Source organism: Lissotriton vulgaris, chromosome 5 (genome assembly GCF_964263255.1).
Source record: "Lissotriton vulgaris chromosome 5, aLisVul1.2, whole genome shotgun sequence".
NCBI lineage: Eukaryota > Metazoa > Chordata > Amphibia > Caudata > Salamandridae > Lissotriton > Lissotriton vulgaris.
This window is the reverse complement of record NC_141693.1, coordinates 202561469-202574729: the sequence shown is the minus strand read 5'-3', so window position 1 is coordinate 202574729 and position 13261 is coordinate 202561469. Positions and strand designations below refer to the sequence as shown.

General features: G+C 45.0%; 1 protein-coding gene across 1 annotated transcript in view; it reads left to right on the top strand.

The window, feature by feature from the left end:
* Window positions 1–1187: 1187 nt before the first annotated feature.
* Window positions 1188–13261, top strand: part of PAXX (PAXX non-homologous end joining factor) — a 63986-nt gene continuing 51912 nt past the window's right edge. Inside the window, exon 1 of the mRNA XM_086921161.1 lies at window positions 1188–1395. Within this exon, the coding sequence (XP_086777287.1) occupies window positions 1295–1395 (101 nt within the window). The 5' untranslated portion in view covers window positions 1188–1294. The remainder of the gene's footprint in view (window positions 1396–13261) is intronic.

The following is a 13261-nucleotide window of genomic DNA, read 5'->3' as shown; positions in this document are numbered from 1 at the left end:
TGCTTTCCTAGTCACCAATGGGCATCCAGAGGATCCTCAATAGCGTTGGTGTTTTCTGTAAAAACAGGGGGCTGGAGAAAAATATAAAGCAATATAAAAAAAATGTACCTTGCCTCTGGATCCCAAGTCTCTTCTCCTGCTCTCCTCGTCTTGGAACGAGAAACACAGCCAGTCCCGACCGACCAATCACAAAGCTGAAATGCAGAGTTGTGATTGGTAGGCACCCAGGCTCCCCTGGCCAATCACAAAGTTGAAATGCAGCGTTACGATGGGTCTGACGGCGCTCAGCCAGCAGCTGGAGCGGTGGGCATGTTCTCCAAGCAGGCTGTAAAGCACCTGCATCGAGAACAGGGAAAGTGCGCATGACTGGTTTGAGCCACTCCTCCCCTGCCCTACTCCGAGAACAAAGCAGCACAAAGCATAAAATGATAATAACTCAAAGTTATTATCATTTTGTTTTGTACTTTATACTGCTTAAAAGCATTGGGGCGATGTTCCTCCACCATAGCCGAGGAGCCGCCACTGCCAATAGACCTGATTCAGGCGGGAGACTCGCGATTTTTTAAGCAAAAAAAGGCTTTATTTCAGCAGTTTTCCACCTGAATTTACTTCTGCTTCAATGGAACTCAATGGGGGAAATATATTCTCCTGATTATTTTGTCAAAATCTCCCACTTCCCTCTTCTAAAATGTTGGCATGTGTGTGGCAGGGGCATTAAAATACAGATCATGCCAGTTTAAAACGGCCAGGTGGCAACTTTTCTAATCATGATAACTAAACTTCATCTAAATTAATGTTGACAAAATCCACATTTCACAGGGAACCATGAAATATTTTCCATATTTCTCTGTTCTCTGTGTAATATGGGTTTTATGAAAATGCATTTTGTGCAATAAAAGCACCTGAGTTTATAAGCTTCAGTTATGGCTGGAAGATGAACACAAAGATGCCAGGACACACCTAAGTATGGCGGTACGATTTGATGAATATACAGAAAGCCTATAATGATAATGTGCTGTACCCCAGAAGATAATGAACGTTAACAGCACCATATTTTTCTCTCGCCTGGTACAGCCTTTTAAAAACAATGGCATTGGATGTACTTTCAAGATGGCCGCTTTTTTTGCCCACAGAGAAGAACAGAGCGCGCTTCACTCGCTCATGACCTATGACGTATACCCGAGCAGCTGCCCGCCCCTTGCCAGTTTCATTTGCGGTCTTCTGCCTGCTTCCACAGTCCTCCTGTCTCCACCTTCTGACTCCCAAAAGTCAACTTCATTTAAACCTCGTTGGGATGACTCAGTTGGCGTCCTTTGGACCCTTGTGCCCCCTGAGCCACGGGGGACAGCAGTACCTTTGTTACACCTGCCCGAAGGATGGTGCCTTGAAGATCTAGTGAGTATGAGGATCACGGAAGGTACTGGATGGGGGGGCATAGTTACTACAGCGGGACACTGAACTTGTTCCATTAGCAGTTGGTACTATGTGACTTGTAGTTTAATTTCTCCCATTTCCGCTTGGTGTTGGAGTGGGAAAGCCATGCAGGATAGCTATTAGCATCCCGCAGAGGGTGGGTCTTCCTGTAGAGTACAAGTCATAGAGTGTTTAGCACGAGGACAGGGACAGCATTGCAGCTCCAGCCGTGGGCATGCACGGCAAGCAAGGGTGCTGCAGAACAGCACACAAAGCTCGTCTCCTGCTTTATTGTCTTTCTTGTTCCAATCCTCACCATACGCCCAAGGATTGTTTTAGGAACCTTTTTGTTGTAAGTCCTCTTATTCCTAAAATTCGACCCTGGCCTCCTCTTTACAGTCTAACCCACACTGCCAAACCAGGAATTCAGACATCGTGGACATAACGATATCTTTCACCTGTTGGCTCCTATGGCAGGTCCAAGCGTCGTTTAGTTAAAGGTCTTTATATTAGGATCGTTTCCAGTAGGAGTCACTAGATGGCAGCCTTCCCTTGTTTACGAAGTAACGCCGTTTCTATGAACTGTAGAGAATTTACTGCAGCCAGAGAGAAATGTACACATCCTATTGTAGCTGTTACATAGCGCTTGGAGTGATCTATACAGTGCGTATTCATCATCGTTGACTAAGATGTGATCTATTTACACTGGTGAAATGTCCTGTAAAAAAGAGACAATACAAGACGCACAAACATTTAACAGAAAACACACACTACATGGAACACTCCATGGTTGACTCTGTAGGGTTTTGGAAAAGTATTGTAATCCGATTTTGGGATGCAAAAATGAGGAAACACAGGGTTACATACTTGTTGTATGGAAGGCAATGCCTCACGAGCCTTAGAAACATGGGAGGCACGGTGCCTTTTGCCCTCTGCAGGTGAAAAAATAGGAATTAGAATGGTCACGAGTCCATTGTGGATGTAGATGGGATTATTAAAATCTGATTAGTCATGGGTCCAAAGGGGGGCTGACTTCCCTGTACAGGCTATGCCGTACTTGCATGCACCAGAGTACCACCTTGTACAAACGTCTCCTCCTCGCGGCTCCGTAGATACAATGACGCGAGGGGCATCTAATATCTAAGCAGGTGTCCTTCTCTGAATGAATTGGGTCTGAATTAGTCATTTTTGCGTGGGTCACGGTATCAGAGTTGTAAGACATCAGAGCAGCAAGTGCATGAATACTTCGTCATGCTCCAGACAGTTACCCTGTGGTAAAGATGGTAACTGTTTCTGTGTAGAGTGTAGTGTAGAGAGGAAATGTAATAGTGAAACACCCTACCCGGGGTGGATACTCCATTAGTGTGCAATTATGGTGATTTAAATCATTGTTTACTGTTTGTTACACACATGTAATCAGTTTTTAGTATCTACTAAATTAGTTGAGTATCACTAACTATAACGTCCCTGTAACCTTTGTTTTTTTCTGTGACTTTCTAAGGTTTTTTAAAAATCTATTTCTTAACTAGAACACCCTTATAACCGTTGTTTTTTACAGTGAATATGTATGTATAATAGTATGCTACCAGTTTCATAATATACATAAAGATTCGTAGTATATGTCATCTAATGGGGTGTGTGCTCAGATCCACCGTCTACAAAGAGCTTAAAATTGTTGATTCCTATATGACACATGAGATAATCCTCTTATGTGGTGTAATTAGTTATGTGGTCATGGCTCAGCATTATACTTATTTTGTAAATTGAGTGCGACAGTCTTAGCAGCAGAAGCTCATAAACTGGGTTTAGAATGCAGTAAATGATTTAATTCAAGCCTCATATATATTTTTTTTTACTTACCTTTTCCCCTTTTTTGTGATTCTCCATCCCCCTTGCCTCTCCCCCCACACCCCCAGACCACACACACTGTCACACACACCGTCCGTCATTTGAGTCTGCCTCTAATTCTAGACAACTCGTGATCCTTATGTTGTGTTAAAGTTAAATGAGCGAGGAATATAGAAGTGGGTCCAGTTCAATATACTCCAGGTAGTTTCATTATTGATTCCTCGGTATGTGTAGATACTTTGCAAATCCATTTCTGTTTTCTCATTAATATCAGTCTTGTAGTCTGTGCTTTATTACCAACTGATTTCATCTGTCCAGTCAAAGTCCACTCCAATTGGTGTGCTGTATGTTTCTTAGAAATAGGACATACTAGCATTGCCGTGATTGTAAGGCATCTAATGGAGCTCTTATATTCTAAAATACTTGTCCTATTCTTTCGGGTTGTCATCCCAATGTCATGTCATTTACAGGGGCACGTTATTTTGTATATCATGACTTGAGTCTTTCAATGGTGTGCATTCTTTGTTGTTATGAGGTTCTGAGGCCTAGATCTAATTCTGTAGTAGTTTTGGTCTGTTTACAGATCCTATTTGAGCCACACGCAGTGTCCCTTTATGACAGACATTTTTCACAAAGTAAACGTTTTCTGATTATTTAGGGTTTGGGTTCTTGAATGGCTAAAATGATACTTTATGCTAAGTTTCCGTCAAAAGGCAAACATATTTTTAATTTAAGTCTCTGCATACTTACGAACATAATTTGTCAATGTCTGTTTATTATTTTTGTCACCACATTAGACAAGGTTGAAAACGTTGTGATGCTTGTCAACCTAGATTTTCTTTTTTCAAGGGTATCTAATAGAGCGTCTCTTTTGTTGTTCTTTGCTCTTTTTTTTTTTCTTCTTTTCAACCACATTCTTAGGCAGAGAAGGAAGGCCTAGCCTGGGCAAAGAACGAACACTGGAGGAAGTCTTTGATGCAATAAGACATCTGCAAAGTGAGAGAGTTCCTGACCCAAATGGTCTCTCAGCACAACTCTCCAAAAATTCTCATCATAATTAGGTGCACATTTGCTAAATATCTTCCTGGAGGTCTTAGACAGGAAGGAACTGCTAGAGACCGTAACTAAGGAATGATGATAGTATTAAATAAGGAAAGCAAACAGAGAAATAGATTTTCCTCTTATTGACCAATATCTTTGCCCAAGACTGAAACAAAAATACTGGCAAAAACATTGGCAACACGATTACTGGAATTGATGACCGCTTTGGTGAATAGGGATCTAACGGGTATTGTCCCAGACCAATCCTCCAGGCTGAATCTTAAATGACTGAATAGCTGGCTAGACAAAAAATAAAAGATCAGTTTGCAACAATACCACTCCATGCTGAGAAGGCATCAGACTCCATAGACTGGGATTATTTAGCACAGGTGCTGGCACGTCTAGGTTTTGGCCTGACCTTCTAAGATGGGTAGCTTTGCCATACAAAAAACTAACAGCCATGTTTAGGGTTAACTGAACAAACTCAGCCATGTAGAATTGGGAAGGAGCATCAGACAGGGCAGCCTTCCCTTCACACAGCTCTTCACCTCGTGTACGCAACACCTAGACACCTAGTATGCTGGATGGATCAGAGGTCAGAGCAGGTAACTAGATTCCTGCCAAGTGTGAAAGGTGAGGTGAAAAAAAATCTCTCTATATTCAGACGAAGTCCTTGCTTTACGTCTCTAGTCCCACAAAAATGATACCAATAATGCAGACTCTGTTTCAGGAGTGCGAATAGTACTCGTGATACAAAATGAATTGGAACTCAGAGGGCCTCGACACCTAAAACTCAGTGTACTGAAGGACTGGGTTCTTTGGACCCAGCGGTGCCAGGGCACAACACCTGAAACCTTCGTGGGTAACCTGCTCCGGCGTACAAATCACAGAGACACGGGACACTTCCTTCGGCGTCAAAGAGTCAAGGTTTATTTACTGCAGGGAACACAGAAGTCACAAGAAGTACAGCGAGTGTAGTTCGGGGAGACTGCTTCAAATTGTATTTGTGGATCGCTCCTTTTATACAGTTTCTACCCATAGGATAACATGATACACAATAGTTTACAACCTGGTTCCCACAAGTCGCTCTCAGAGGGGTCGCTTAGATCACTTTGAAACACACAAGATCCGGAACATAAGTGCGGAAACATTTGGCGGTTCCCAACTGTAAAAACCCATCTTCCCACCATTAGCAAATTCCAATCAGCAGTAAAGTAGATCGAAACAGGAACGAAGACAGGTGCAGAGGAAGACGGAGACAGTGGGGAGATCGGAAAGGGTGTAAAAGGGGAGTGTCGAGAAGCACGAGATACAGACATCAAAGGGACGTGCCTAATGAGATGCACAACTGAGACAATAAGCCCGTGCGGCAAGATGAGCCTCGAGCGGCGCCATCTGCCTTACAGTAGCATCCCCCTCGTCATAAAGACACTTTCAAAGAACATGTGTCTTCCGCAAATATCTTGGGAGTCCCAGGGTCGCGAAGCGGACAGCGTCTGTTCGCTGGCTACTTGAGGGCAAGAGACAAAATGGATGCCGTATCTAAGATGGAACCCGTGGGTACAGATGACAAACCCACATAACAAACGAACGGTTTAAGTTAGCACAGCGAAACTGCGCACACTTGCTAAACTCGTCATTTGCGGTTCATAGATACTAGACTCGACCATATTCGTGTGAGTCGAAAACACCACTTACAATTGTCACGGAACCTCAGACGCTCCTTTTGCCCTCATGTAGGCAAGCACTAGTCGGCATCATACTCGATATTCATCAGACCATCAAGATGTCGTTGTAGCATAGCTCTGTCCAACCGAGTCCCCTTGGTAACAGATGGTTGTCTCATACACGTTGTAGCACAGAGGCCACATAAGGCAGGACCACACTGCACACAAAGGCAACACGTGAACAGGAACACTACCACAACCCCGATGATCGTCAGAATCTTCCAACCCCAAGTCGATACCAGGCCCCAAAACCAACCAAGTAGCGTCCAATCCCCTACATCCACGTGTATGGATTCGGAGATCTTGTGCAACTTCGAGATGGCTTGATAGACAGTAGGAGCATTATCTGGAATGAAAATGCAACAGCTCGAATGGATCACTTTACATACCCCACCGCGATCTGCTAAGACAACATCTAAAACCATACGGTTTTGTAATGTCATAAGTCTCTCCGCCTGAAGTTCTGTGGTGATATTACCAAGGGCACTGGCAGTAATGTTAGCTGTCGATTCTACCACTCGAGTCAAATGTCTCAGGTTCCTACTATTAACCATAGGTCCCCAAAACGGGAGGAAACCCTTGAAAAAGTCTCCTGCCTCTTGACCGGCAGTATCCTCTTCACTAATTACGCCTCGTACAACTCTAGTCTTGTGGTAATCGGCATCTACAGTGAACGTCGGAGGCAACAGATTTGCAACAAAACATGAGCCCATGAAGTCTGCGGGCAACCATGTGTATGCACGATCATGACAGATGAAGTACGTACCCTTGGCAGCCAGAAACACAGGGATCGGGGACATTGACAGAACGTAACTTTCAGTGCAAGCACTTACTCCAAGTGAGGCTTGCGAGCCACGACCCACAAGACAAAGATTACCAGTGTGGGGTACGACCCATATTGGAGACGAGCTTTTAAGCTGCTTTTCATTAGTGAGAGGGGTGGAAACCTAGTGCGCTTCGAAGCATTGTTTGGTATGCTCGAGCTGACCCTTGGGAACTATACGGTAACACCAGATATGGAATTCCCTTACCCGTAGTATGTGGCATCAACCCACACACCCAACAATTAGTAGTGTTAACCACTAACTGATGCTGATGGAGGAGCTGGATAAAGGAATTGTTGCGGAATTCTACACGTCTAGCCTGTTCGTGTTCTGGTAACATATGAAAGGAATGAGGAGAAGCAGTAGAAGTAATGTTAGGGTAAGGAGTAGGAGTAGGGGTAGGTAGTAAGAAGTAAGACATAGTGTAATACACCCCACCCGCCAAAAATGCGGAAGCAGTTAAAAACAATACAAACAATTGGGATACAAAACATTTCGTACGACTAAGTTTCTGCAGCTTGACTCTATACGCCTGAGCTCCTTCCAAATCATTCAGCTTCAAAAATGCCATTTCCCTATGACCGTCCGCAACGTTTCTTGACGCACTTCGTTCTGTGCAGCAATAGTCAATTCCCAGGAGTTCCTAGGAACCGACGGCCTTTAACCTAGCGTCAAGACCTACTGTCCAGAAGGAAGTACGCGCGCGGCCCTACGGCCCTCAATACACAATATGTATTTATTTAGCACAATAATTCAGCTGTGGAAGGAAAAAGATACAAGGAAGAAGCTTGATATATATATATATACAAAACAATTTTCAATGATACGAATGTTCAAAGTTGATCATGGGAAACGAAGATATTGCAGTTATCAGTTTCAGCAAAGCAAGAAAAAAATTTATTTGTCCTTAGTATGAGAACGCAAAGAATATCGATGTTTCCCGGGACGTGTCTGCTCGTCGAACAAAGGATCTGTCGAAGAGACAGCGTCCTGCTGATCAGTTTGCTGATTTGGTCTTGAGTCTTTTGCTGACAATGTTCCAACAATGGCTTTCTGCTGCGCTGAGTGTTCACCAACAAGTTGTGCGTCACTGAAAGGTACAAACGCCGGCAATGTCGCTGCTTCTGTTGACGCAATGCCTTTCCTCACCCACGGGTCTGCCGGCAAAGGAATAGGGACTCGCTTACAATGGGTAGCATGTACCCAGTTCTTCCGTCCCTCAAGACGAACGGCAGTCCTCGTGGCCAAAAGCACCTGGTGAGGTCCAACAAAGCGGGGGTCCAGATTCTTCTTGCGCGAAAAATTTCGGGTGACAACCCAATCACCAGGCTGGAGCTGGTGGCCTGGACCCTCCGTCTGCGTCGGCAAGGCGTCGTAAACCTGTTGATGAATTAACCTCAGTTTAGCAGTCAAGTCATGTAAGTAGTCAATCAACATCGGGTACTCAAGATCAACAAATATACCTGGCCTAGGAACCCCCCACACATTCGCAGGACGGCCGAACACTATTTCATAGGGACTAAGCCCTATTCGGGAGTGTACAGTCGCCCTAGTTGACAGTAATGCTAGAGGCAAAGCGTCAGGCCACGAAAGTCCAGTCGTAGCCTGGATCTTCGCTAATTTCAGTTTAAGGGTGCCATTGTACCCTTCAACCAATCCAGCTGACTGGGGATGATTGGCGCTGTGGAATTTTTGACTAATTCCAAGGCCCTTACACACACTCTTCATCACACTTCCAACAAACTCACTTCCGTTATCTGACCACACGACTCTAGGCATTCCATACCGAGGAAAGTATTCCTTCAGTAGGATTTTCGCAGTAGACAAGGCAGTATTATCTTTGAGGGGATAGGCCTCGATCCATCGGGAGAATGCGCAAACCACAACCAAAACGTATTTCAGGTTATTGCATCGCTCCATATGGATGAAGTCCAATTGGATCACCTCAAAGGGATACGAAGGAGGAGCAAAACTGCCAGGGGGAGTTGGGGTTCCTTTGCCAGGATTGTACATTATACACACCATACAATTCTTCACCAAACGTTCAGCACACTTAGTAATTCCATCATTCTTCCACACATCAGCCAACAACTTGCAAATACCTTTCGCGCTAATATGTGCTAACCCATGTGCCATTTGCACAACGGCCAGTACATACGCATCAGGCAACATCCATCTTTTCTGATCTGACAAATCAATCCAGCAACCATTCACATCCAACCTTCCCGTACTTTCTTTCCACTTCATCTTTTCAGTGTCGGTGGCCTCATTCTGAATTGCTTTCACACTCTCTATAGTATTCTCACACATACTTGATTCTGTAGGCCACCTAACCGAATTCGTCACATACATTCGAGTGCTAAGGTTCCGGGCAGTCTCCTTAGCAATCTCATCTGCAAACGCATTACCACGACCAACATCATCCGTCACCTTACGATGCGCACTACATTTAACAATTGCAACTTGAGCAGGCAAAGTCAATGCATCCAAAAGATCGTTCACAAGCTGGCCATGCTGTATTTTCGTGCCATGTGACGTCAAGAAACCACGTTCTCGCCACAATCGTCCAAAACTATGCGCTACACCGAAAGCATACTGACTATCGGTGTACACATTCACACGTTTACCTTTTGCTAATACACATGCTCTAGTAAGAGCGATCAGCTCTGCAGCTTGGGCAGAATTCTGATTCAATCTCGCAGTCTCAACAACAGTATTCAATGTCACCACAGCATAAGCAGTAGTCACATCACCATTCGGCAATTTAAAACATGACCCATCCACATACAGGATGCCATCCGGGTCTTCCAATGGGGTGTTTTTAAGGTCCACACGACCTTTTGTTTCCTCCTCTGTCCGCAAGTAACAGTCATGTTCTGTTACTGCATCTGACTCTGCACTAATTGGTAACAAAGTTGCCGGATTTAGGACATTACAACGTTTTATCTGAATGTGGCTTGCCAAGAGCGTCAATTCGTACCCAGATAACCTCGCACTCGTCAAGTGCTGAGTTTTCGTACGGTTCAAAAGAGTATCGACTGCATGCGGAACCATCACCGTAAGCATATTATCCATGACCAATCCTGCTGATTGTCGGATGGAGACCGCAGCTGCCGCAGTTGCTCTCAAACAACTCGGCAATGCTCTAGCTACTGGGTCTAAGGTCGAGGAAAAATATGCACATGGACGTTGCTTACCACCAAAAGGTTGCGTTAAGACGCTTAAAGCACAACCTTCCCTCTCGTGAACATATAACGTGAACGGCTTGCTGTAATCAGGGGTACCTAACACAGGGGCCGAACACAATGAATCACGTAATTCAGAAAAACTTTTCTGACATTCTTCCGTCCATGGTAAAGGAGTCGAAACATCCTTGCACGTAAGAGCCACCAATGGTTTCGCTAGCAATGAAAAATTAGGAATCCACTGCCTGCAGTACGATGTGATACCTAGAAAGGCACGCACATCTCTTTGGGTTTGTGGCACAGCCATGCGCGCAATCGCTGCAATTCTCTCTGGGGTCAATCTCCTTCCCTCCTTTGACAATAAGTGACCTAGATAGGTTACTTCTTGACAACAATATTGGAGTTTAGAAGGTGACACCTTGTGATTTAACTCACAGAGATGTTGCAGCAACGACACTGTAGCAATTTTGCAAATGTCCTGAGTATCAGCAGCCACCAATAAGTCGTCGACGTATTGGATTAAAGCCGCACCAACCGGCAACCTAAACGCATCTAGTTGACCCTTCAAAGCTTGACTGTAAATCGATGGACTTTCACAGTAGCCCTGAGGAGCGCGTTTGAACCGGAAGCTACGTCCACCAAGAGAGAAACCGAAAAGGTCCCTGCTCTCTTCGGCAATCGGGATGCTGAAAAACGCATTTTTCAAATCAATCACCGAAAACCATGAAGCCGTAGCTGGAATCAGAGTCAGTAGCGCCGTAATGTCAGGCACAACAGGGAATTGAGGAACCACAATTTTATTCACCTCCCGTAAATCAATAACAAAACGATAAACAGGCGGTTTGGTAGGATCAGTACGTTTAAGAATGGGCAGTACAGGACTATTGCACACGTTTCCCCGAGTTTCTTCAATGACATCTTTCTCGATCAAATCATAGATGATCGCTAACAAAGCTCGTTCACCATCCAGGGAGATACGATATTGGGGAATACGTGGCAATCGCACATTCGATTTCAACTGAACAACATAAGGGGAGATATCAAGTAGGCCCACGTCGTTTGGACCCGTCGCCCACAAAGATGCAGGAAGAGAACTCAATTCCGGTGGAAGCTTATCGAGGGACAAGTACATGGGAGAGACTACCCTCTCTCCTAACGTAAGCTTTATACCCGCAGGAGAACAATACAAAGTCGCATACAAGCGTTTAAGCAAATCCAGACCCAAAAGATTTTCACCACAACCAGTGGTTAAAATCAACGGAGCTTCGAGCTCGCGAGGCCCAATTTTAAGGGGCAAAGGGCGCGAAACTGGATTGCTAACGGGGGCGCCAGAGAATCCAACGGATACATTTGTTAAGCCAGACAAAGGTGCGCCAGGGAGTTTCGAATGCATGATAGAACTTTTCGCTGCACCAGTGTCCAACAGAAAAGGCTCAACGACGCCCGATGTAGCAACTGCGACGTAAGGCCCTCTCTGATCAACCGGAACTGATACCACTCCCTCTCCTTGTCTTGGGCTGTCCTAGTAATTACTATCGTCAGTTCCCTGATCGACGTAATAATCGTCTACATTGTACTGCGCAGATCGTCCTTGCGATGATCCACGTTGGTCGAAACAATTATTAGAATTTGACGAGTTATCAGAACAGTCGTTCTGAGCACCACGACCTCTACCACGTGATGCGTTCTGTGAACCACCACGACCTCCTCTAGACGAATTACCACCACTACGGTCATTTAAAGCAGGACAATTGAATTTAATGTGTCCCTCCTGTCTACAATAAGCACATTGGTTGTACCCCAACGAAGATCTCTGAAAAGATGAATCATTACGCGGCTGCGATCGATTTGATTGCGACTGCGATCTATTCTGCTGAGGCGCATTCTGATTAGAACGCGGCGGATATGCTTGTTGTAACAACACTTTAGTTTTCAGCTCTTTCGCCTTTTTATCGGCACGGTCATTTTCCTCTTTTTCTCTATTTTCGTAATATTGTGCCGTAGCCAGAATCTGAGCTGAGGTAGAAACGGCCCACGCACTTTCTGAATTCTTCAATTTATTGCACAAGTCGGGCAATAAGTTCGATACAAATTTATCCACAAACAACCTTTGTCCACCCTCAGTACCCATATCCTGCCCACTATGATCGACGAATGTTTCCTCGAACCTCGTAAAGAAGTCTGAAACACTCTCATCTTTCTTCTGCTTACAGGCTGACAACTTGTCCCAATTTACCCTCATAGCTGGCATAAGCGTTTTCATTAACGTAATGATTCGCTGGGGAAGAAGTTCAATCAACTGATCGGGTTTAGTAGCAGCCACTTGTCCAGCATCTGCCGCTGTAATGGCAGCCCAATCACCACCTAATTCATTCGCGTGACCTTGGTGACGAATCTTGGCCCATACCGGTTGCGGTACGACATTGCCAAACAACATGTCGATATCGGCCAGATTCATTATCGTAGCGTCTACGAGCTGCGATAATTCTTTGTAATACCCCGCAGGATTTTTGCGAGGATCAGGCAAAGTTTGTTTCACCTGAAGCACTTCCGATCGTTTCCAAGGGAGGTGTATCCACACTCTCTGGAAATGTGCTGGTATTGGAGCATTAGCATTAGTATTATCAGCGGGTACCCAAACTGGCGGAACTTCTCGCATAGGATATTGGCCAGACCCATCTCGTTGTTCAATGTCCTCAACGAACAATGCATGAGGAATAGGAGCAGGACGAAGAGATAGCAACCGTTCAATAGCACGTCGGACATTAGTATCGACTATCAGTCCAGTTGCGAACTGACGCCGAAGATTAGACAGGGCGGTCAGCACCTCGTCAGGCGCAACAGCCGCTATCTGATCATGTAAGAACTTGCACATTTCATCAAACACATATCTCTGAGTAGGTATGTTGAATTGATCAAACGTTTCGAGGACAACACGAGGTGGATTTCTAACAGGGTTTATCATCCAACCCATCGCCATATTGTATAGCGCAACACGTTCTCTATTACCAGGAAGCTGGCTACGTCTCTGTGGACCATCAGAACCAGCAGACCCAAAAACAGGTCCGAGCGACTGAAAGAAGTTTGTCGCAAGAGGAGAATCACGATTACGAGTAGAGGGAGAAGAGTAAGACACAGGACTAACAAGAGAAGGAGTAGAGACGTTAGCAGCAACAGGGGTTAACAACACAGGAGCAGTAGCGTGAGCAGTAGCGGGAACAGG